The sequence below is a fragment of the Micropterus salmoides genome, unplaced genomic scaffold (assembly GCF_014851395.1).
Source record: "Micropterus salmoides isolate LMB-PRFRI ecotype aquatic unplaced genomic scaffold, ASM1485139v1 Ms_hic_scaffold_1648, whole genome shotgun sequence".
Classification (NCBI taxonomy): domain Eukaryota; kingdom Metazoa; phylum Chordata; class Actinopteri; order Centrarchiformes; family Centrarchidae; genus Micropterus; species Micropterus salmoides.
Genome location: NW_024040761.1, coordinates 1 through 24,998, shown reverse-complemented (window position 1 = coordinate 24,998; position 24,998 = coordinate 1). Strand labels below are relative to the sequence as shown.

Genomic DNA, 24,998 nt, shown 5'->3' with positions numbered 1-24,998 from the left:
TAACACTGTTTAGGAAAGGGACATAATAATAGAATTTGCATCTCAATATTGCAATGAAAAGGTTTTTAATGAAACAGGGTGGACATTTCTTATGGTTTATGCTCCAAATATTGGCCCATAGAGATCTAAAAATGTTATTTATGACGAGACATAAAATCATTGAATTATTTTTTGATTAGAAAAAATAGAAAATTGATTTAACATGTTTATAATGAAGAACTTCTTACAAAAAAAAAACATGGTCGTGCTTTCACTTTTTAATAAATCTGAGGCCACAGCTGAACGTAAATATATAGAAAATATTAGGTATATGTGAAAACAGGTGAGCTTTCAGAGGTTTACTGACTTTATACTTAGACTGATGATGTTTTAGTGGAAATGATGATGAGACCTCAACAACAATATAAAGCCTGTTATTTTATACCCCCCCCCCCCCCCCGCCGCTCCTTCAGGCTGATGGTGCTGCGTTCAGGTGAACCTCGGCCGCCTCTGTGAGACGCTCAAAGCTCACAGTTGCCAGCTGAGATTAAACTGGATCACAGCTGTTTCTTGTAAACGCACCAACCGCTGGATTTATATTTCCTCTGCCACAGAGCACCGGGATCGACCTTCCAGCTGATAACTGTCTTTATTTATTTATTTGATTATTTTTCAGGCTTTATTTGCATGACGCATTAAATCAAACATGTTGCCAGAGCAGAAAGTCACATATAAACAGTAGAAAATAAATAATAAACAAAAGACAGAAAAAACAAACAATACATATCTCACATTTAAAGGCTTGTTTTTTTGTTTTTTCACACACCAATTATTATATATAAACTATTATTAAAATAACAAACTATAATAAAAACAATGATAAAAAATATTGTATACATTTTATACAAACAAAAACTATTATATGTTTATTATTAATTAATAATTATTTGTTCCTTTTAACAGCATGACTGGACGTGCAACTGCCACCAGGGGGTGCCAACGAGCCACCGCCACCCAGTTACTCCGTTCTTTCACTTCAGTAAAAGTACAAATACTACAGCGTAGAATACTCCAGTCCAGTAAAAGTACAAAGGTATGAGCATATAAACATACTTAAAATGTAAAAGTACTCACTGTGTAGGATAATATATATATATATGTAATTGGATTCTAATTATTGATGCATTAATATGCAAAATACTTTAATGTTGCAGCTGATTAAAGATGGTTAATTACTTTATATACTGTTATTATTTCTTGTTTATATTTTGTATTATTATTCTGAATCTGCAAAGTCACTAAACTTAAAGTAAAAATGTTTCCCTAAAAGTATTAAGCAGCAGAAAATGGAAATATCACCTCACAGTAGTACTTCAGTAAAAGTACTCACTCACTTTCCACCACCGAGTCAGATATTGATCAGCAGGGCGACTGGATCACCTCTGCAGGTGCTTGTGAGGAAACGTGTGATGTCACAGTTGCCTGCAGAGATTAACAAGTCGACCTGACGACACACGCACACACGCACACGCACACACAGATGTTACCATGGAGACTGGGTGGGCTCCTCTTCTCCCCGTTGTTGTCTCTGAGGCGTCTGGTCTCTCACAGCCTGCAGGGGGCGCTGCACTCTGAGGAAGTGAGGAAGGAAGTGATGTTAGCATCAGGTCATTCTGTGTTCGACATGCAGAAGTTCAACCCTTCAAACACCAGAAGAACGACACTTTCTCCATCCATCCATCGTCAACCGCTTGTCCCGTGTGCAGGGTCGTGGGGAGGGGGGGGTGGAGCCAATCCCAGGTGGCATAGGGCGAGAGGCGGGGTCTGCCCTGGACAGATCGAAGATACATAAAAAGCAACAACCACTCACACCAAATTTAGAGTCACCAATTAACCTGCATGTCTTTGGATGGTGGGAAAGAACCCACGCAGACACGGAGAACACAGAAAGGCCTGGACGACAAATATTCAAACCCTGGACCAAAACACATTTTACTAGACTAGTTTGTCACAAATATTCATTTGTAATCTTATGTGAGAGCACTCTGAAGTTTTTTATGAAAGGTCATTCTGTAAGTAGATACTTGGAGGGCTGTTTTGATTGGTCACATATGGAGAATACTTATAGATAGAATAAAGGAACTAATCTCAGAAACTAAATGTCTCACTTGTGCACACCTGTTTCCACCTGAAGAACCATGAACATTAGACTAATTAAACCCAGGACAGATTAAAACACTAAAGCAACAGAGTGAATCCCGTGTGAATGTGGAGGTGTGCAGAACGTTCGTTTTGTTCGCTCTCAGCTGGTTCTCTCCTTACTGAACAACAAGAAATGCCCATCCTTAGCATCAAAGCTAGATCTTTGTGTTGTGAATGAAGACATGCAGCAGCAGAAGTCTGCCTGCAGCTGCAGCAGCTCCTGCATGAATGACTGAATGAAGTATGTACACATCGAGGGCTGCCGACAGTGTTTGCACACCTGGTATTGGAGCCTGGTCTCATCGCAGGCCGACCGGCGCTTTGAGAAAAGCTGACAAAGCGCCGGCATTTGATGCACAAGGTTCCCGTCAGCGTCTGTAAGACTCTCGTAATTATTTCAACCCAAAACACAATGTAAACCAAACTCCATATAAAGCACATATTAAAAAGGCGTCTGACTGCCTGCGATGATAACGTATCGGCTGAGGAGATGGAGCGCGAGTTGCCGCAGTGAGCATGCTCGAACCTTTAGGCAGCCACTGACCAAAGATGAGGAACTTTTGGCAAGTTTGCCATCAAGCCAATATCAAATCCATCTTCTGTATTTACTCCGTTCGTCTCTTTTCCTTATGTCCTAACAGCAAAATCACATGAATGAAAATGTTGTCTGTTTCACCATGTTTTTTTGCTGTGTGTTAGTTTTGACCTCTGAGGCCACCGTACATGGTACCCTAATTGAACTGCTTTGTTTCCCAGCAGCTGGACTCTCCGCCCCCCCTCACTGTCAGTTGGTGGGCTGCTGTCTCACTATACAAGAACTTCCATGTCAATTAGCAGCAGCTCTGCTAACGAGCTCTGCCCGTCCTCCACTGTACTGAGGAACTCAACAACCGCCGCATGCTGCTGCGACAGTTAGTTACCCCGGTCTGGACACGGGAAAGTCTGGAGAGCAGCACACAAGGAAGCCGACGTTCATCCAGCGCTGTCCTTCTGCTGTATTTGCAGAAAGTTGTCCTCACAGGCCAACATGTACAGAAGCACGGAGGAAGCAGCTCAGAGAGAGAGTTATATAATCAAATCAATTCAGACAGACTCAGTCAGAGAGGAGCAGGTGAACATGGTGGAGCGTTTAGCAGCTGCAGATATTTCCCTCCACTTAAAGATATGTCCGTGTTCACAAGCTGCTTCTGCTTGACGGAGCAGATTTGTTCCAGCCTGCAGGCTCCGAGTGCTCTAACGAGGACAGACATGGACGGACAAAGCATCAATTAGAGCTGTGGGGTGTCGGAGCGGCGGACAGTGGGCCCCGAACATGGCCCCCCTCGACCCCTCTATTGTCCCACCATGGAAAACAGAAAAATAAAGACAATGTGATTTGGTTCTGCTGAGGTGCACCTCAAAAAGCCCTGGCAGCGCCGGCAGATGTGTCTCTGCACGTCGGCCCCTCGCTGGGCTCCAGATTAATCCGGCTGCTTTTGATCAAACAGAGGCAACATCACGGCAGAAGGTTCCTGTACGTCAACAAGTTGCATTGCCGAACCCTCAAAGTGTAAAGAACATGTCAACAGAGCTAAAAGCATTCAGCCTGAACAGAAGCCTGTAATGTAACTGCAATGGACAATAACGTGACTTAATAATTTTTGTCACAACTAAACTGTGTCATGTTTTTAAAGTAGATTTAAATAAATGTTCTAATATTTTGTCCATTTATTAGGTGATTAAAATGTTGGCTTGTTATGCTGCATGTAGTCTTTCTGCTCGTTAAGTCTGTGCATCACATGTATAAGCTTTCTCATCAACTCTGAGTTAAGATGTTTGGATTGTTGGACTCACGTTTAGAGCAAGAGCGAAACTTTGTGTTGAAAACGGATGGGGACATCTGGGCGCAGATCAGGGATGTGACGATGCACTTAGCTCATGATACATGCACGAGATTGGTTTCATGAGAGCAAGATAAGAAGATATTTTAACACTATTTTGAAGATATATTGAATGTTGAAATGTAGGAGTGGGAGTCAGGGAGTCCTCCCCAGAAGATTTTGAGCATGAAACATCCAATTTTCTTTGAAATTCTCTGCACCAATTTATGGTGGAAATGGTTTATTTATATGAAGGGAAACACAAAATTCAGGTGACAATTCAAATTCTAAAACAGATTGTAAGTCAGTGCAGCTCTCACGTGTTCTGTGTTCAGATCTGTTTCTCCTGGAGATCAACTTTTCTCATGTAATTTCATCCCTGCTGAGTCATGATTTAGTCTTCCCTCCTCTTTTGTCATGTTCACAGGGAGAGAATGGAAAACTTGGCCAAAAAGAAACTGTGTCAAGAAGTTGTTAAAGTTACTGACTGCTGCTGCACGTTTGGGTCATTTTATAATCAGTAGCTTTTTTTTTTTTTTTTAGCTTAAGTTACTTTTGCACATGTGTTTCTTCTATATTTTAATCGCATTGCATGTTTTCTTAATGTGAAAAAATAAACCTTTCTGAAGGCATTTTCATTTGTTATTTAACATTTGTTGCAAGCTATTTTTCAGAACATCTTTTAGAAATTCTTTTTAAAAGTGTTGGGACAAAATCTGCCATTTCAAAAAGTTGTGGGGACATGTCCCCAGAGTAAATGACACCTATGGTTAAGAGTCATAAAAAAACCAATTCTGGTGAAACTACCATGAAGCGACAGGTGCTGGAAGCGTACTGAAAGACATCCAGGTGGAAAGAGCTCAACATGCACGACTAGAGAATAAAAAGTTCCTTCACTACATAAAGACACGCCGGAAATGTTCCTTCCAACATCTTGTTAAAATGCTTTTCAAACACGAACTAGTTCCGCTCAGAAACACCACACCCGCTCGCCCTGCTGTCCTCCTGTCAGAGTTATTGATCTGTGTTATTAACATGATCAAAAAGTTGGTTCTTACCTCAGTGATAAACATGCAGGCAGCCGGCTGAGCAGAGCTGTGAGAGTCCGAACTGTAGCACCACGCTGACCCCGACACACACACCCCTCCCTACCGTCACCACCCCCAACACATCACCCCTCGATGGTCTTTTACACTGCAGATAATTATTCTACAATGTATTTGTTTCTGTGCTGATGTGGTTTAGTAAAACAGTTCCAGCTTTGGGGTGGAAACCTTTATTTGATCATAAGTTGTCTTTGTCTGACCATCGTTATGGATGAGACCTGAGGATATTATTATATGAGGGTTATCAGTTCAGTTCAGTTATTATCTAAAGTGGGAAACTTGACTTGCAGTCAGAGCACAAGCTAAAAACAAGGATCAGATAAACAAAATGTACCAAAAAATAAACAAAAAATGTGACCTGCACATTTACAACACTATCTAAAATGTGAGGTCACCTGATTCAGCAGGGTTATTTACTCCTTCTGCATTTATTGTACATGTAGTTTGCAATAGTAACAATCATGGGACTCTGAATCTACAACATGAGGGGAGAGCTAGAAAATGTTTTTTGCAGTCTAATATAGACCTGGTCTTGCTGAAAACCTGCTGGTAGCAGTCAGGGATGCCTGTGAGACTCCTATAACCTCACCAGCCACCTTCACAATATTGCTCAGAAGGTTTTTATCCCAAATGTTCAGGTTACCGTGCCATGCATCAAAGTAAGAACAGAATCAATAAAAGACTTGCACATAATTGTCTTGTCAACATCTAAAAGCATTTTGCTTCCTGAGGAAATCGAAAGTTGCATCAGGATTAGCGTAACATTTCAGGTTGTGGGTTATCTGTTACATGCAGCGTCCTGTTTGAGGAACAGAAGCACTCTTCACGGAGAAGTAGTTGTAATGGTCTCCTGAACTCGATGCTCCACCTGTTGAATGCTGCTCTGCAGTCAGCTCTGAACATTTGCATTTCATCAACTGTAAATTACGAGACAAAGACCCTGTAGCCGTGCAAACAGCTCTGTGAGGATGTACTTAGACGCAGCCGCTCTTTGAGCGAGGTAACATCAACTTTAATACTCTGGGGGAACAACAGTGTATTTAAAGGAATAAGGTGCAAAATGTCAGGACATCAGTTATAAAATGAACATGACAACAATCTTAAATACAGCATGGATATATAAACAGGCCTACAATTCAACTGTCATATGTAAGAATGTAGCTAACAATGTCCATCAGAAACAACAAAACTGACATTGTTGAAGTTGGATCATCATGAAATTTTGTCTCTACCACCACCACCACCATCATCGTCATCATCAATAACAACACCATCAGTATTTAATGCTAACATGGTGATGCTAAGCAAGTGATCCGGGTCGGTTCACAGTCTTAAACACAGCGTCCAGCTGAGGCTGATGGGAACGTCATCAGTTCTGCAGGTTTTTGGTCACAAACCAAAGTGTTGGACACGTTAACATGTTGACCTGATGATGGCGCTAGATGAAGAGTTAGTAGAGCTCATCCTGCGGGGAACATGAAGGTCTGAACCACACTTCATCACCACCCATCCAACAGCTGCTGAGATGTTTCACTAGAAACCACAGATGGGAACCTCACGGTGGTGCAGGAGGGAAAATCAGGAGATCACCAGTCAGGTGGGACGAACGACATTACATCACTATGGTAACGGCAATTTAAGGTCCCACTGTGTCTTGTTTTAGTGTTATTCAGGACTGTGGCCACGATTTAAGAAGGAGGAGTCCAAATGTCACCTTAAACATCCCAACCCCTCTAATATGTTTTGGATCGTACACCAACCAAACTCTGCATGATTTTCCTGCATATGTTAAAACATTACATAGAACATTTTAGTAAACTTTAATGTCCTCCATCATGAGCTCAATGTAATGTTGTTTCAAACTTTCTCTGCTCTGCCAGATGTTTAATCTTGTTGGAAATACTGCATCACTTCCGTTGGTTCTTTGTTTTTTTGTTCCCAGAACTCTTAAGTTTAACACTAAAACCAAAATATGATGATGAAATATGTAAAATTTATGCCACTGTTGAATGGAAACTACCCTTCATGTCTTTAAACCTGCCAAAACACCCAGAAAGTTTACAGGCGGCGTGCCCTCAGAGGCCTCCATGATGTACTGGTGTTAATAAAGTTTGAGAATGACTTTGTTTCAGGTGCACACAGACCTTTAAGATCTTGGGATAAGATTTGGTCAAGAATTCCCGTCATTCAATTCTACTTTGAAGAGTTTGGATTCTTTTACTGCCATCTTGGTTGAAGATACTGGAAGACGTTTCGTCCCTCATCCAAAGGACTTCTTCAGTTCTGACTGACTGGCAGGGAAACTCAGCTATTTAACTCCACTGAGGTTAAATAAAAACTATGACCTGGATGACTGAGAATCTTCATAGACACTGCAGGTTTCAGCTCTGACACTCAGTACAAACACAGTTTAGTGCTGTAATATTGTTCATAAACACTTTAATGAGTCAGCAGAGCTTCACGGCTGCACGCGGAAGCAGAAAGGTTTGAAAGCTGTTCCTGGAGGCCTGAGTTTCGACCGCTTTAGTTACTCATTAACTGCTTTCCTGTGAAAGAGCTTCTAACCGTCAGTGAGGCCTTCACGTCAGTGTGTTTTTCTTATCAGGCAGCCGCCGGCCTTCCCACCTTCAAATGTCCGACCTGTTTTTTTTTTCAGATGCAGCACCTGACATCTTCCCACCGACAAAAACACAACGAGTCCTGCAGGGACGTTTTTAACAGCTCATTATTTTCTGCTATAACTATAACTGCTCCCGCCACTCATTCCCAACAGATCGTGAACAAATGACATCATTATAGACAATATTTCCTTTTTTATTAAATACTATTATATTTAAAGTACATTATTTAGTTTAGTCCTGGAGTATTTATTTATTCATAAATACTTCTTCACTCTTAGAACAGCCAAACAAACTCCATCCGCTGATGAGAAACGTGACTGAAACAGAAATCTACTGACCAGAAGTTCATTTTTTATCAAATTATTCCAAAGTCAACCTTGAACTCAACGTGGCTTCTTGAGTTCTGAACACATGTATGAACAGATTTAACCTCACACGTGAAGGTTAGGTTAGGTTAACTTTATTGTCCCCGAGGGGAAATTCTGCTTGAGAACGGTGCAGAGTTGCTTCCTAAAAAACATCACAAAAGACATCACACATCAGAAAACACATCGACAAGAACCTGAGAAGCATCAACATGTTGCACTTCACAAGAGGAAAATATAAACACAGAAGAAAAAGGACATTGTTGACAACACAGTTCCATGGATTAAAGCGCTGAAGTGCCAGTGTGGTTGTTCCATTGCTCCATTGAACTGAAGTTTGTGTAAAGTGCATGTGCGAAGGTGCTAGTATGTTTATTTCATATACGATGACTCTCTCTGAGACTGCATGGTAGAACATCATCATGATCTGACTGCTCACCCCGTACATCCTTAGACACCTTTAAAAATAAAGCCTCTGCTGCAGTTTGTTACACAGGTTTGTTGACACCTAAAGATTTGTATGAGGACATCTGAGTTACTTGCTGGTTTTAAAATGAGATGGTTGGTTTCACACCATTTAACAAATGTGTCTGTTTCGTCTTGGTACAAATAGGATCGCGGTATCATCGGCAAATTTCATTCTATAGTTGTTAGGATGTACATTCCTACAGTCACTGGTGTACAATGTGAGGAGTATCCCTGTGAAACGTCTGTGTTACAGTATTTGGTCTTGGATAGCGTCCCGTTGACCTTCACTTGCTGTGCCCTGTCAGTTAAAAAAGAATAAAACCATTTAATCAAGATAGTATTTTTTAAGCTTCTCTAAAAGCACCTGAGTTTGCACTGTATTAAAGGATGAACTAAATTCAACAAACAGGATTCCAGCATAAGCTTCTCTGTTTTCAAGGTGCTTAGAAATAAAGTGCGAGATGCAAAGGATTGCGTCATCAGTTCCTTCATCCTTTTCAATTTTTCAAAACATTTCATTACAATCGAGGTTAGAGCTATGGGCCGAACGTCATTATTCTCTGAGGCGCCTGGTTTTTTAGGCAGTTATAGCTGATTTCTTCCACAGAGCTGGGACAGTGTGAAGATTCAATGACTGTTGGAAAACAGGGCACCGTACCATTGTTAGTTCTTCTGCACAGCTTTTGAGCAGAAAGGCTGGGAGGCCATCGGGGCCTGTGGCCTTGCCCGTGCACACTTTGCTGAAGAGTCGCTGGATGCCAAATGGGTCCACTTCCAGATAGCAGGTAGTGTGAGTGGCTGGCAGCGACTGCAGAACACTGTCACACTCCTGAGAGAAACTTTGGGAGTCAAATCGCAGCTAAAAGTAGAGTAGTAGAGCTCATTTGATGTTCACGGAACAGTGTGATGATTTGTTGTTTTAGTCGCTGATTTCATTGTGTCCCAAGGTTTTTTGGTATTTGAAGTTTGGAAGTTTTGTTCCATGGTTTGCCTGTGTTTCTCCCTCACATTAGTAAGGAGTTGTTTAAGTTCTTTTTGGGCTGAAAAGACTGGAAAGGCACTATACAAATACGGAGCATTTACATTAAGTCTAATGTTCGTTAGGCTTTGTAATGGTTATTAGTAAAATTAGTAAACTAACATGCAGTATACTGTGCACACTATGCACTTGCATAGTGCGTGAATTTCAGGGTAGTGTTGTCTCAAATCAAACAGGGCCTTTGTGCACTAACCGGAAATGAAGATCGCAAGATTTATCCGCTTCTTCTTATTGCAGATCCTTATCTGCAACATTTGACTGTGGTTGTTTGTTTGTGGCCAAAATTTCTGCTGGCTTGTTTTTCTCGCTTGACTTCAATAAAATTTTATTAAAAGTAAATAAAAACAATCATACTTTTACGAGATCGCAGACGCTGCAGCTTCCTCGGCCGCCATTTTCACAAGTTTGTGGTCCCTCCCCTTCTGCTACGTAGCCAAGGTGGCGACCGCTGAGGGTGAGAAGTGTCCAGCACCATCAGCGTACTCATAGCGCACGCCATCGTATTTCACCACGGCACCACGTAAATGTAGAAACAACAGAGCAGCTGTTTTATGCTTGTGACACGATCCAAATGAAGGGAAATTCCTGCACCATCGGCTCCAAATCCAACTAGGGTGGACTGCCCTAAAGGGCAACACCTAAGGTCTTGTGTTTGTAGGTCCCCCATAAATACAGGAATGCCAGTGAAACTTGTGTAAAGACCACCCAATTGTCAGTGACATAGAGGTTTGACAAACTAATTAATTTTAAATAAAACAATCCTACTATTTTTTGGTCTATTGTGCTTATAAAATGTTTGTCCATCAGAAAATAATATAACTTTGTATATTTAAGCTAAATATTTTACATTATTATCAAATTTCCACTTTAGGAAATGTGGTTTCGAAAGTGGCACAGTTGTAAAGTACTTCAGTCACTCAAAAAAGTGTAGTGGGCCACGGTTTGTGAGACAAAAAGTTTATTTTTACAGGGTTTTAGTGGCACTATTAGAATGCTGTACTATATGTTTAAGGTCATGAGAAATTGTTATTCTTTGGGGGATGGCGGTTTGAAGGCTTTTTGTGGTTGTGTGTGTGTGACAGGAGTAGGTGTCTTAAAATGAAAAAAATAACAAATAAACCCAGTCCACTTAATTTTAGGCATCTAATGATTAATTCATTTAAATGTATTTTGAAATGGCAAAGCAGAGAAAGACACGGAGAGATTTTCAGACGCAGAGTGAGAGACAGAATCAGGGATGAAAGGCATTGTTTGTGTTTGTTGTGAAGTAAAATAAAATAAATCAGGAATTCTGATTGTGCATTTAACTCTTTTCTATCTGCATGACAAAACTCAGGCCTGTTATAACAGCTGCTTAATTTCAAACTATCATATTATTTGTTGATGTTCAGTTATCAATGTTTCATTCATACATAGCCTAACCAACAGAATTACTGACTTAAGAATGTTTTTATATTCTACGTGAATTAAGGTGATTTTTTATGATAGACGTTTCCACATTAGGAAAGTCGCTGATTGTCTCAAACATTTTGCACTAAAAGCACCAATATGTCTGTCATTTCCTTTGGAATGTGTTATCTGCATTTTCTCTTTGATTTGGACACATCCTGAGGTTTTTAAAAGGGTATTGGGTGTTTATCATCGCAACATGCCACATAAGTCTGAAAAACAAAAAATGTCCCACACTAGGGCAATTCACTCTATTTATTTCTTCTCTTTCAAATCCATCCAGTTCGGAGGAATCATGAAGAACAAGCGCTGTGAATTTCTAGTTAACAACATCATCAGAACTTAATACAATCCGTGTTTTTCACCGAGGTGAAGGAAAGGTGTGTAAGAAGAGTGTTTGAACGCGGCTCGACTCTCCTCCTCTTCCCGTCTGTAAGTTTCACTTTCACTCTCGTTGTGTCGCAGTTTCTCTCCCTTCAGACGAAAAAAGGTAAATTTGTTGTTTTCATGTTAGTTATTAATGTCGGATGTGTCTCTCTCTTCTTTTAAAAGGCTCGTGTCTCTGAATGTTTCTGCTTTTCCTTTCTTTAACTCAGTCTGGGTGTAAGAACAGTTAGAAAGTGTGCGGAGGTTGTTTGTGGAGGATCACCCGCTCGGCCCTGCGGTGTTGGTTTTTTTAGCCTTAGACGTTTTAAACGGTGAAAACCGGATTGACCGGTGAAACTGACGCCTGCTGACGGTCAGTACTGTGTGCGGAAGTGTTACAGCTGTTTGTTTGTTTGGCAGAAAATAATCGACTTAAAGTCAAATAACCGTTATTTATCTCAGAACACGCCTAATGGCGGAAGGCCCGACTGCGTTTTTTTTTATTTTTTTTTTTTTTTTTACTTTATTGCTTCATTACAACATACAAACAGCAGTCCTATGTATCGCGACAGGCCTATGACTTAACTTAGCAGGGGAATAAACCTAGTTAAAAAAAGACCAACAAAGATAAACAAATAATTAAGAAAAGAAACCGGTGTTAAAATTCTACAATTATATTGTGTAAAGTTCATAGTTTTACAGTTTTGATGGCTTTCTCATTTTGGGATGAGGTTATTGTTTTAATATAGGCTTAATTCTTAAGTACAGTTAATATTGGTTTAGCTAAGGTGAATACATTTGTAGATATAAAACTTAACAAAAATGATTATTAGATTAGTCAAAAAGCGTTTGTCTTTCAACATAAATAAAACCAGAAATTACATTATTATACATTTGTCCAAAATCCCAGTAAATATAATCAAGCACAAATCTACAGACATCTTTTCCAATGAAGATCACAGGAGGAACACATGGTGTCCAACATATGCTTTTTAAATTAAAAAGGATTTTACAAGTTAGAAACGATGCAATATCCTAAAGGGAGTTTCCCTGACTTTATTCACTAACATATGTGTGAAAGAGGGCACACTTCCTTCCAGCATATATCCCAAAGATAAATATTCCAGCGGTGTGCTGTTTGTGTCAATGTGCTCCTCTTGGCTCCATCTGGGGGACTGACAGCAGAACTACATCAGCTGATGAGTGCTAAACTTAGTGTTTTTATCACAGAGTCTGGTTACAAGTGACAGGGCTATAAAGGCTGTTTGTGGATAACAAAACAAAAGGTCTGTCTCTTTAGGGATATTTTACATAATGTTATCAAACACTGAACAACATTCTGATTCATTGGCAAAAACAAGCACTTTAGTGTTTCCAAGGATTACATTGCATTCATTGCGACATCTAACACGGTGAATTAAGGTTTTATTTTGAGCAAAAGTCAGTGAAAAGACGGTTTGGTGAGTTTCATTTTGTTTCTGTTCAGTTTGAATGAAGTGTATTTTAGGCTGAGCTGCAAGGTAAAATTATTGTTTTTCTCAATGGAGTCTGGTGTGCCAAATAGGGCTGCAAATAACCATTGTTTTAATTTTCGATTAATCTGTTGATTATTTCCTCGATTAATTGATAAGTTGTTTGGTCATATAATGGTGAATAATGTCGATCATTGTTTTGCAAATCCCAAGATGGCGTCCTCAAATGTCTTGTTTTGTCCATAACTCAAATATATTCATTTTATTGTCACAGAGGAGCAACCAGGAGAAAACCAGAAAAACGTTCACATTTTTCCTTTAAAGATTACTCCAACTAATGAATCAATTCTCAAAATAACTAATTGATTAATCCTTGCAGCTCTTGTGCCAGAATGCCCAGCAGTTTTGGTCTAAGATGCTCCTTTTAAATATCCAGAAAGTACCTTTGAAAAAAAAGGCTGATATTCCACTGCAGCTGAAACTGTCAACAAGTCATTTAAACTGTCAGATTTGCGTAATTGTGTGAATTTGGTGTCAGAAAGGTTCATGAGTTTCTTCAGTCAGAGCTCTGTATGTTTGTCATGTGACTGAGAGGAACGATGATAAATAATGACAGCATGTTGTTGTGTTTGTGTGAAGATGAGCGCTTTGCTATCCAGCTATGAATCAGTGTGAGGAGACGGAGGAGGGAGTCCCTCCCTCTAAAAGCACTCTGTGGGGGGAACATGGCAGCCAGACCAAAGCTCAAAGGTGAGATGAGGATCTCTAACTGTCCATGACTCTTCTCCATGACAGAGCTCAGATCTCTCCACCATCATTATTCACACTCAAATCTCTGTGTGTGTTGTGTTGAAGCCCAGAGAAGCAGCAGAGACCAGACTCTCCTGTTCCCAGCTGTGTGTCCATGAAGAGCCACCAGTCCATAATCGAACCTTATAACTTCAAAGGGGGACGGCACTCTGATGAAGACAGGTAAGACTCTAAACCAGGTTAAGTTTGTTATTCTGCAGCTCACCTTCTGTCAAGTCACGACACAAAAGATTGTGCAGGTCAGGATAGCAGAACCACCAACACTCAGAGCAGAGGACTCACTGTCTGCTGGCTAGCTGGACGACACGGGGAGGTGCAAATTCAACATTCAAATGTCTGTTTTTATCAGGGTTCATCAGCAGAGACCAGACTCTCCTGGACCCAGCTGTGTGTCCATGAAGAGTGACCAGTCCATAATTGAACCTTATAACTTCAGAGATGGACAGCACTCTGCTGAAGAAAGGTAAGGACATGAGTCAAAAGACATCAACTGTGTGGCACTAGACAAAGGGAATAGACTTAAATACATAGAATCTGTCTATCACAGTTATCCAAAGCGTGCAGCACAGGAATACAAGGGATAGGATCCAATTCCAGACAACTGAGGCAGAGCAGATGCAGTTCAATTAAACAATGAAACCAGGGGAATAACTTTCAGATTACCGATAAGGCAGGCGGAGATCTGAGGGTTTGTCTCTGTTTCTATCAGGGTTCATCAGCAGAGACCAGACTCTCCTGTTCCCAGCTGTGTGTCCATGAAGAGTGACCAGTCCATAATTGAACCTTATAACTTCAAAGGGGGACGGCACTCTGATGAAGACAGGTAAGACTTTAAACCAGGAGAGCAGGTTTTAGCTTTCAGTACTGAAGGTTGGATTCCTAAAAACCTTTAAATCCTAAAACAACTAATACATTAATCAACTGATCACTTTAAGGTCAATTAATCGACATACCTTTGCCACATATGCAATATTAAATTATAATGAATAAATAACTAATAATAATAACTAAGTATAATATTTTTGTCTTTATCTGCTTTGTGTGACCTGTGTAAATAACTGAGTATGTTTTAGGTCATATATGTGCAGGTAAATTGTTAGCGGTGGCGGGTGAAGGTTGCGGGCCATCCGTCACTTTGGCGGACAGGAAAAATACAGAACAGAAAGACACGTGTAGTACGGTTAGCGTATTGTGGCGATCGGCGCACAGGATGTGTCACACAGCCAGCAGTCAGCTCAGGGAAAATATCTGTGACGGTGTTTCAAACCAAACTCACCATTCTGGAAGAAGCCCAGTCTGTCCTGAGTTACAGCCAAGGCGCTGCTTACCAGCAGCATTGACCAGGGGTTCCGGTGTTGTTGGAGAATTACCAAGCTTGTCTGTTAGACGCACGAGGGGTCACTTGGTTTTATTTTTGTTGGCCAACTTGTATTGAACCTAAATCTGTTTTTGTTGAGAGATGGACTCTTGTGGAGATTTGAACGGAGATAAGGACTAATTGGCTTTTAACTGATTATAGTTATTCTTTTGCTTTTATCTATTTTATACTAGTATTTATTTCATACTGTAGCCCTGGCGGCTACCCTTTCCCAGTTTTAATACCTATATCTGTTTTTGTGCTTGTGGATCATTTGCATGTCGCTGTATTGTGTGTTTTATTCATTTATTTATGTACTTCTTTTTACTGAAAGAGTTGGTATTATGCTGATTTTATGTATGAAAGGTGCTATACCATTAAAGATTATTATTATTATTGTTTATATTAATTGGTGGTGGAACCGTGGGTTATATATTGAGCGCTTACTGCAAAATAAACTGCGGTGAACTTCGTTTTTCCTGTTGTCGGTAGGTAGGCCTACCTGATGATATTATATGATATTATTTAACGCCATGACTTGACACTCAAATTATCTTTCACTGAAATTAATATAATTTGATACTTCTTTTCCACCATTGCTCATTATAATAATTCATGCATCACCTAATTTCATTATAATATATAGGCCTGGCATACAGGAAAGAACAGTATGTTTAATCTATCTAATGTTGTGTTGGTCATGATAAACATTGTTTTGAATAATATAGAAAATTAAGAGCTTAAAAGATAATAAAAATCACAATCGCAATATTTATTATTTTCCAAAATTGATCAGCCCTAAATTTCGAGGTACTCCCAGGTCGAATGAGATATGTAAACCTTCCTGTGTGTTATTGATCTATCCAGCAGTCTCAGAGTTTGACGTACCTCAAATACCTCAAGGAGGTAATGACTTAAAAACTTCAACTTCCAAAGCAAAGGAAGAGCAGTTTTACTCCATACTCCTTTTAGATATCTGAGCTCCTCATCCTGTCGAGCCTAACCGTGTTTGGAGAGAAACTCATTTAAGCCATTTGTATCTCATCCTTTCTGTCATAACCCAGAACAATAATGACCCTACGTAAGGGTTTGGAACCCGATTAATTGAGGGCTTCATCCTCAGGCTCAGTTTCCTCCTCCCCAATCTGTCAACCTCATGCCCCATTTTACCCCCTTTGTTGACAAGTCCCCAAGATACTTGAATTCCTTCCCTTGCGACAGTAACTTTCTCTGAAATTGAAGATTCATTTCCACCACTGGAAGTTTGTCTGAATATATTGTTTGTGAGGTGACCTTGGGTGTTATGAAAGGCACCATTAAATAAAATGCATTATTATTATTATTCAGTTTTCCATGACGTTCAGAGGAACATGGTTGAAAATCAAAGTATTTTGGGGCCAATTAGATACTGTCTCACAAATGACAGTGAGCTGCTTACATCAACCTGAATGTGTCATCTTTGATACACAAAAACTGTATCTCCTAATCCACGAAATGCAACAAATGCAAAAATGTCTATCTGTCGATATTTGGAATCATTTTACTTTTGTTTTCTCCCCAGAGTCCAGAGGGTTCCTGGTGGTCAGTCTGTCCAGCAGCATCCTACAGACCTGGACTCCATATTTATGGTGCGTAAATAGCAACATCTATAAACAACAACTTTTCTTTCTGCTGCAAATGAAATGAAAAACGTAACTTAAAGTTTTATTATTTTCCAGCATCTGGAGGAAAACATTTTAACTTTTATGAAGAACGAGTTGAAGAAGGCCCAGAAGGTTCTGAGTACAAATTACCCAGAATGCTTGGAGAGACACAGTGAGGATAAGGAGGCAGTGGACGGTGAGGAGAAAGAGCAGAGGAGAATCAGCAGAGAGGCATTTCTGAAGATCACACTGCACTTCCTGAGGAGAATGAAGCAGGATGAGCTGGCTGATCGTCTGCAGAGCAGTAAGAGGATTTTCCACACAAGACATTTCTCATTTTGACGCTAACATCCACTCACGTCTGTTTTTTTTCCTTTCAGGAACTGTTGCTGCAGTTTGTCGACTTAAACTCAAGTCTCACCTACAGAAGAAGTGTCAGTCTGTGTTTGAGGGGATTGCTAAAGCAGGAAACCCAACCCTTCTGAACCAGATCTACACAGAGCTCTACATCACAGAGGGAGGGACTGCATATGTCAATGAAGAACATGAGGTCAGACAGATTGAAACAGCATCCAGGAAACCAGACAGACCAGAAACAACCATCAGACAAGAAGACATCTTTAAAGCCTCACCTGGAAGAGATGAACCAATCAGAACAGTGATGACAAAGGGAGTGGCTGGCATTGGGAAAACAGTCTTAACACAGAAGTTCACTCTGGACTGGGCTGAAGACAAAGCCAACCAGGACATACAGTTCACATTTCCATTCACTTTCAGAGAGCTGAATGTGCTGAAAGAGAAAAAGTACAGCTTGGTGGAACTTGTTCATCACTTCTTTCCTGAAACCAAAGAAGCAGGAATCTGCAGCTTTGAAGAGTTCCAGGTTGTGTTCATCTTTGACGGTCTGGATGAGTGTCGACTTCCTCTGGACTTCCACAACAATGAGGTCCTGACTGATGTTACAGAGTCCACCTCAGTGGATGTGCTGCTGACAAACCTCATCAGGGGGAACCTGCTTCCCTCTGCTCGCCTCTGGATAACCACACGACCTGCAGCAGCCAATCAGATCCCTCCTGAGTGTGTTGACGTGGTGACAGAGGTCAGAGGGTTCACTGACCCACAGAAGGAGGAGTACTTCAGGAAGAGATTCAGAGATGAGGAGCAGGCCAGCAGAATCATCTCCCACATCAAGACATCACGAAGCCTCCACATCATGTGCCACATCCCAGTCTTCTGCTGGATCACTGCTACAGTTCTGGAGGAGGTGTTGAAGACCAGAGAGGGAGGAGAGCTGCCCAAGACCCTGACTGAGATGTACATCCACTTCCTGGTAGTTCAGTCCAAACAGAAGAACATCAAGTATGATGGAGGAGCTGAGACAGATCCACACTGGAGTCCAGAGAGCAGGAAGATGATTGAGTCTCTGGGAAAACTGGCTTTTGAGCAGCTGCAGAAAGGCAACCTGATCTTCTTTGAATTAGACCTGACAGAGTGTGGCATCGATGTCAGAGCAGCCTCAGTGTACTCAGGAGTGTTCACACAGATCTTTAAAGAGGAGAGAGGGCTGTACCAGGACAAGGTGTACTGCTTCGTCCATCTGAGCGTTCAGGAGTTTCTGGCTGCTCTTTATGTCCATCTGACCTTGAACTCTGGTGTCAATCTGCTGGCAGAAGAACAACCAACCTCCTGGCGGTGGTGGCGGTTTGGAAACAAATCTCAACCAACACTTCTCTACCAGAGTGCTGTGGACCAGGCCTTACAGAGTACAAATGGACACCTGGACTTGTTCCTTCGCTTCCTCCTGGGTCTTTCTCTGAAGACCAATCAGACTCTCCTACGAGGCCTGTTGACACACACAGGAAGCATATCAGAGACCAGTCAGGAAACAGTTGAGTACATCAAAGAGAAGATAAGCGAGAATCTGTCTACAGAGAAAAGCATCAATCTCTTCCACTGTCTGAATGAACTGAAGGACCGTTCTCTAGTGGAGCAGATCCAACAGTTCCTGAGTTCAGGAAGTCTCTCCACAGATAAACTGTCTCCATCTCAGTGGTCAGCTCTGGTCTTCATCTTACTGTCATCAGAAAAAGATCTGGATGTGTTTGACCTGAAGAAATACTCTGCTTCAGAGGAGGCTCTTCTGAGGCTGCTGCCAGTGGTCAAAGCCTCCAACAAAGCTCTGTAAGTGCACAGATAATGGAGATACTGACTGTATCACATGTTCTCAGTTAATGAATGTCTTAGTTGGCTAAATCTTGTGACTATCAGCTGACAAATTGATTAGTTCATCAATTGAAAAACACATCAAATTGTCTGTTAGTTTTAGTGTACCTTGATAAATTAGTACAGAAATAAAAAAAGCTACAATTAATATATGTTCTTGGGATCCCAGTGTTATGGCCATCTGTTTAGAAATTGTAATTAACTGCTGTTAGATCCCAAGAAGACTCAATAGGAAACACAAAGAATCCCGTCACATGACATTGAGAGTTAATGTCTGTAGAAAAATTTGTTCCCAGCATTTGTAGGATTTAACAGTGTAAACTTGTGGTACCACTTTGTGGGAATGACTATCTTAGAGAATTTATATTTTATTTTAATTCTGCTGCAACGGTGATGAACATCAAAAGCTAAAAGCTACTCCATTAATTTTTTTCATTAACAATGGATCAAATTAAAAAATCTTCTCGTCACTTGTGATTCTAATGCTTGTGATTTAAGGGCAACCATAGAAATGTGATGTATTGTACGTGGTAAACAAGAGAAACATTATCAGTTCTTGTCTGTATCACTAACTCTGCTTCAGGCTGAGTTGCTGTAATCTGTCGGAGAGAAGCTGTGAAGCTCTGTCCTCAGTTCTCAGCTCCCAGTCTTCTAGTCTGACAGAGCTAGACCTGAGTAACAACGACCTGCAGGATTCAGGACTGAAGCTACTCTCTGCTGGACTGGAAAGTCCCCATTGTAAACTGGAGACTCTCAGGTCAGGATTCAACTTCTATTTCCCTAAATGTTGCTTGACATACAAGTTAAAGTTTGTAGAAAAACATTTCCTGCATATGTTGGATTTAACAGTTTACATTTTACTCATGAACACCGCAGTACCATTTTTTCTGAGAAAGTTTGTGGGTATGACTATCTTTGAGTAGATTCCATAAATTCATTTTAATTCTGCTGCAAAGGTGATGCACAAACAAAAGCTTAAATCTGCTCTATTCCGTATTTTTACATCAACAATGGATCAAATAACCTGTGTAATATAAAAGCTTTCATTCATAGTGGCAAACACAAAGAGCAATATCACATACCACTACCACTCCCCTCTATGGACCCTTGAAGCATTGTTCATCTTAGTTATTGTTGTTATTATAAAATTCTTATCTTATTTGTTATCAAATGAATTCTGCTGTCAAACATTTTTGCCTCGTCCTAAGACCACTTTAAAATCAAACTTTTCAACATACTCTTGCTCACCATCCTGAAGTTTTGTCAGTGCAGCCAGTTTTACTTCAACTGAGGGGTGAAAAATAAATTATTCCAGATTTAAGTCAAATTACATTGTTGATGACGTGTTCTGTTGTCATAATTGTAATCAGTGAATTTACACTGACATAGAAAGAATAGATTTGATAGTATAGATGAATAAAATATAATTCTTTGTGTCTCCAGGCTGTCAGGCTGTCTGATCACAGAGGAAGGCTGTGCTTCTCTGGCCTCAGCTCTGAGGTCCAACCCCTCCCATCTTAGAGAGCTGGACCTGAGCTACAATCATCCAGGAAACACAGGGGTAAAGCAGCTATCTACTGGACTGGAGGATCCACACCGGAGATTGGAAACTCTCAGGTATGAACAGACAACAAGAGCTCTGGTTTTCTGTCACACTGATACCCCGAAGGCTGTTGCTTCACAGTCACAACCAGCAGCCCTGTTAATAATAGTGATGACAGTATTGATATGCTCAGCGCTCAATTAAGTGCTTTTGGTAGCCATCCACAAGCTCCTGGCAATTGTCTGGTTAAATCTTTGACCACTTCTTTTTACAGACTTGGTGAAGTTGAGGAAAATTTGTGGCTTTCTGACGTACTTGTTTCTTCAGCACAGTTCACATGTTCTTGATGGGGTTTCAGTCAGGACTCTGGGTCATTTTAATACCTTAATTCTAGCCTGATTTATTTGTCCTATTGAAACACCCAACTGCGTCGAGATCCAACCTTCTTGCTGGATGATTTTGGGTTTTTTGCCGAAGAATTTGGAGGTAGTCTGCATTCTTCATTATTCCATTCACTTTCTGTAAAGAACCAGTTCACCAGAAAGATCTGTGTCACGATCGGCTGAAGTCTTTTGTCTATTTTTGGATGCCTTTTTGACCTTTTTATTATCATCTTCTTGTTGTTTTATTTAAAATATTTTATGTATAGTTAATTGAGTGTATGAAGTGTTTTTTTAAAAATGCAGATGTTTTATCTTGTGAAGGTTTTTCAAGACCACTGATGTGGAAGCTTCTGAAGGTTCATTCTGACTTTGTTTCTTCCTCCAGGGTGGAACATGCTGGAGAGCAGTGGCTGAAACCTGGTCTGAGGAAGTGTAAGTCTGCGTTTACTTTGACTCATGAAAACATGGCAGCACATGTTAAAGTAGTTTAAATCAAAAGCTCACTTTGATAGAAGATCCAAAAAAACAAGTCATTCTGAAGGTTTGCTCTAATGAACATTCACTTCATTAGTAAAGTAACAATAAACCCATCAGGTGGGATAGATGATAAACTGCGGCTGTATTGTGTCTCTTTCTCTCCATCAGATTTTTGTGAACTCACACTGGACACAAACACAGTAAACAGATACTTGAAACTGTCTGACAACAACAGGGAGGTGACGGCAGTGACAGAGGAGCAGCCATATCCTCCTCATCCAGAGAGGTTTGAATGTCCACAGCTGCTGTGTAGAGATGGTCTCACTGGTCGCTGTTACTGGGAGGTCGAGTGGAGAGGAAGGGTTTATATATCAGTGACTTACAGAGGAATCAAAAGAAGTGGAGGCAGTGATGACTGCAGGTTTGGACGGAATAATCAGTCCTGGAGTCTGAGGTGCTCTGATGTTGATGGTTACTCTGCCTGGCACAATAATGGAAGAACAGTCCTCTCCTCCTCTGTCTCTAACAGAGTAGCAGTGTATGTGGACTGTCCTGCTGGCACTCTGTCCTTTTACAGTGTCTCCTCTGGCACACTGATCCACCTCCACACCTTCAGCACCACATTCACTGAACCTCTGTATGCTGGGTTTGAGTTTGGGTTGTGGCCTGATTCATTTATGTCTCTGTGTTCACTGTAAGAGGGAGAGTCTCCTCCTGTGTAGAGAAACACTCACACTGCTGAAAACACACACACACACACACAATCTTTGTGTAAGTCATACTAACTCAAAATATCTGGACTGTATATGGACCAGAAGTAATCAGCTTAATAGATGTGCTGAGATTGTGAGCCACCCGCTGGAAGGATAACAGGTATGAGGCGTGAAGTGATAAAAGAATAGGCAGTTAGGAAGCGGAAGGTTAAGTCGAAAAGATGAGATTTGGGTTTTGATTTAAAGACAGTCAGACTGTGTAATGTTAGCAGATTATGCCAGAGAAAATGGGCACGATAGGAAAAGGCAGCCAGCTGACTTCTGATAACCTCTGGGGTCAGACAGACAGGCCTGTATTCTGAGCACAGGATGAGATATAAGGAGACAGGTATGAAGGGGCAGGCCCATTTAATATTTTGTGAGTCATCAGAAGCACAGAGGTTGATCTTACATGAATAGGCAGCCAATGGAGGTAAGGTGGAATTGGTCAGATTTTTGTAGCTTAGTTGAGATACGAGCTGCAGCATTCTGAACCATTAGAAAACTTTTAGTCAAGTCTGTAATACGATATTTTTTGAGCAGGTCATTTTCATATTTCAAAAGCAGGATGTCTTACAAAGCATTGTTTATTGAACCCCGGCCATTGAGACTGGCAACGGCATACAACATTAGGAAAAGGTCTTGGTGATGTCTTGAATGTGCTGACCACAGAGAGGAAAGGATTGAACACAACAGAGATTCTGGGCTGTCAAACTTTTAAGACATCACACCGGTTTTGTAAGTCACTGTTGCTTAATCAAACTTATGTTTATGTCGAGTAGGGCCACGACAGATGAGCAAAGGGGTTTGTGTGCTTTTAGAGAGGTGTATGCAGGTGTGCCTTCACTAAATACAATGATGAAAATATCAGCTGCTGGCCTGCTCTGAGCAGTGAAGTTGCATTGATGTTATTGGCTACATATGACAATGGATCGGAGACACAAGACAGCTGTTAATATTTTAACTTGTACATAATCAGTATTTTGTATACTCAAAACCAGAAGGTTTATTCCTTATGTATTTATTCAGAAATGTATAAAACCTCCCATTTACAAAGGCCTTGTCTCATCATCCAAATAAATAAATGTTTTAAAAACACATTCCTTTTCTTTTGCTTTTCCTTCAAGTTAAAGTTATCTTCCAAGGTGATGTTAATATAATAATTCATCGTATATTCTGTGAAATACTATATAATATTTGATTGCTGTACTTTTACCTTGTAATGACTATTTGTATTGTTGTATTTTTACAGTGTAAAGTAAAATCATGTAATTAATGTGTTCCTTTACAAAACCTGCGTCAGATTTAAATAGTACAGCTGCTGCATGCTGGTTACATATCAAACATATCAGATCAAACAATGAATGGAATACAGAAAGATTAGAATCAGAACAGATGTTTATATTGTGGCAGCAGAAAATCCTTTACCCATATGTGTTCAATCTATTAGATCTATTGTAGAAGGGAGTAGGTAGATTTATTTGTGACATTACAACAGGCTGTAAAATGAAACTGAGTTTGTAACTCCCATCTGCTACGTATGAGACAATAAACAGTAAAACAAAGCAATTATAAAATGGAACAGAAACAGAAATAAACTATTCTATAGAGCAGTGCTGAGAATTTGAGTTTAAAAGTCTGATAGCTTGGGGAAAAGGCTGCTCTGCGTATGGTGTTGCAGCAGCAGAAACTTCTATGCACATGAATCACTATATCTCATATACTTGTATATAAGTACTTGTACTTAGTCTATCATATTATGTTGTCCATCATTTAGGCTGTGTGTGGTCTGTAATGTCTAGTCATAGTGTGGGAAAGGAGCCTCTGTTTCCTAAACACAGGTGACACTAAGTTAAATTGTGAGACGCTCCTTTCTTGGGGCCAAACGTTAGAAACTGCCCTAGGTGGCAGACCTCTGGTCCAGTTGATTTGTTTATGTTCTTCTGTTTTTTTAATAAATCCACCAAAAGGCAATGATATGTTGTAATTCAGTAATCTTCTGGTCACTTTAATGCATCTTAATGTTAAAATATTTTGAGATTTTCATATTTTTGGATCTTCGTTCAAACTGAAAAACTGTCATATTGACAGTGAATCAATCATTTAATATATGCTAAAGAATTAATTTACATTTCAAGACATTTTCAATAATATTCTTAATTTTATTTAAATTAAATTCAGCGGGATCCTTTTTTAATTGTTGCTCCCCCAATATTCTTAATGACTGATAAGAATTCAATCCGTTTGATGTGACGGGCTTCAGCAACTGTCTGATGCTTCTGCAGAAACAGTTCATCATTCATTGTAAAACATCTTCATGTAATGAAGTAACCGGTTAAACTGCATGAGTGCCTCTTTTATTTAAATGCAGGAACATTAACACAAAGTAAGTTAGAAGTGAATTGACTGTAAACTACATCTGTTTAGCTACATTGTCTCAGACATTTTCAGGTTAATGTCCTGTAAAAAAAATCATGAAAAACATTAAGAAATCCAGATTTTATATTAATATGAATTCAAGATGTTACTTTGAGTGCAACTCGCCAAATTCACATGAAAATCAGAAATGAATGTCTATACAGCTAGTTAGGGTGTCTGTGTTTCCCTGTGCGTTTTTCCTTTTTCCTCCTCTTAAAGGTGTTTTTGTAGTTGGATTGGGTGGTGATGGATTGCTGTTTGCTCCATAGAGCTGCCTAAGAGCTTCGTAAAAAAGCTCTTGATAAAAGCCTGCTCTCTTCCTCCTAATAACTATCATTATACATTCCTCTCTCACTTCTGGTATTGTTCCCCCATCTCTAAAATCAGCTGCAATAACTCCTACACTTAGGAACCTGGTGCAGACCCCAGCAATTTCAGCCTTTGACACCATCTCTCACATCATCCT

At 40.2% G+C, this 24,998-nt stretch overlaps 1 protein-coding gene across 2 annotated transcripts; it reads left to right on the top strand.

The window, feature by feature from the left end:
• Positions 1–11,485: 11,485 nt before the first annotated feature.
• Positions 11,486–23,214, top strand: LOC119906508 (NLR family CARD domain-containing protein 3-like). Of its 2 annotated transcripts, XM_038723899.1 has the most exons (12): positions 11,486–11,578; positions 13,566–13,676; positions 13,782–13,898; positions 14,086–14,199; positions 14,446–14,559; positions 16,655–16,721; positions 16,812–17,040; positions 17,117–18,917; positions 19,543–19,716; positions 20,403–20,576; positions 21,271–21,317; positions 21,531–23,214. In XM_038723899.1, exons 2-12 carry the CDS (start codon positions 13,588–13,590, stop codon positions 22,058–22,060), a joined length of 3,456 nt encoding a protein of 1,151 aa, XP_038579827.1. In that variant the 5' UTR covers positions 11,486–11,578; positions 13,566–13,587; the 3' UTR covers positions 22,061–23,214. The 2 variants fall into 2 exon arrangements, with proteins under 2 accessions (XP_038579827.1, XP_038579828.1); XM_038723900.1 differs by lacking the exon at positions 14,446–14,559.
• Positions 23,215–24,998: the final 1,784 nt, after the last annotated feature.

Coding starts and splice junctions, on each gene's coding strand:
- LOC119906508 (XM_038723899.1), top strand. CDS start 13,588: ATGAATCAGTGTGAGGAGACGGAGGAGGGAGTCCCTCCCTCTAAAAGC. Junction 14,560..16,654: donor CGGCACTCTGATGAAGACAG/GTAAGACTTTAA, acceptor TTTTCTCCCCAG/AGTCCAGAGGGTTCCTGGTG. Junction 16,722..16,811: donor ACCTGGACTCCATATTTATG/GTGCGTAAATAG, acceptor ATTATTTTCCAG/CATCTGGAGGAAAACATTTT.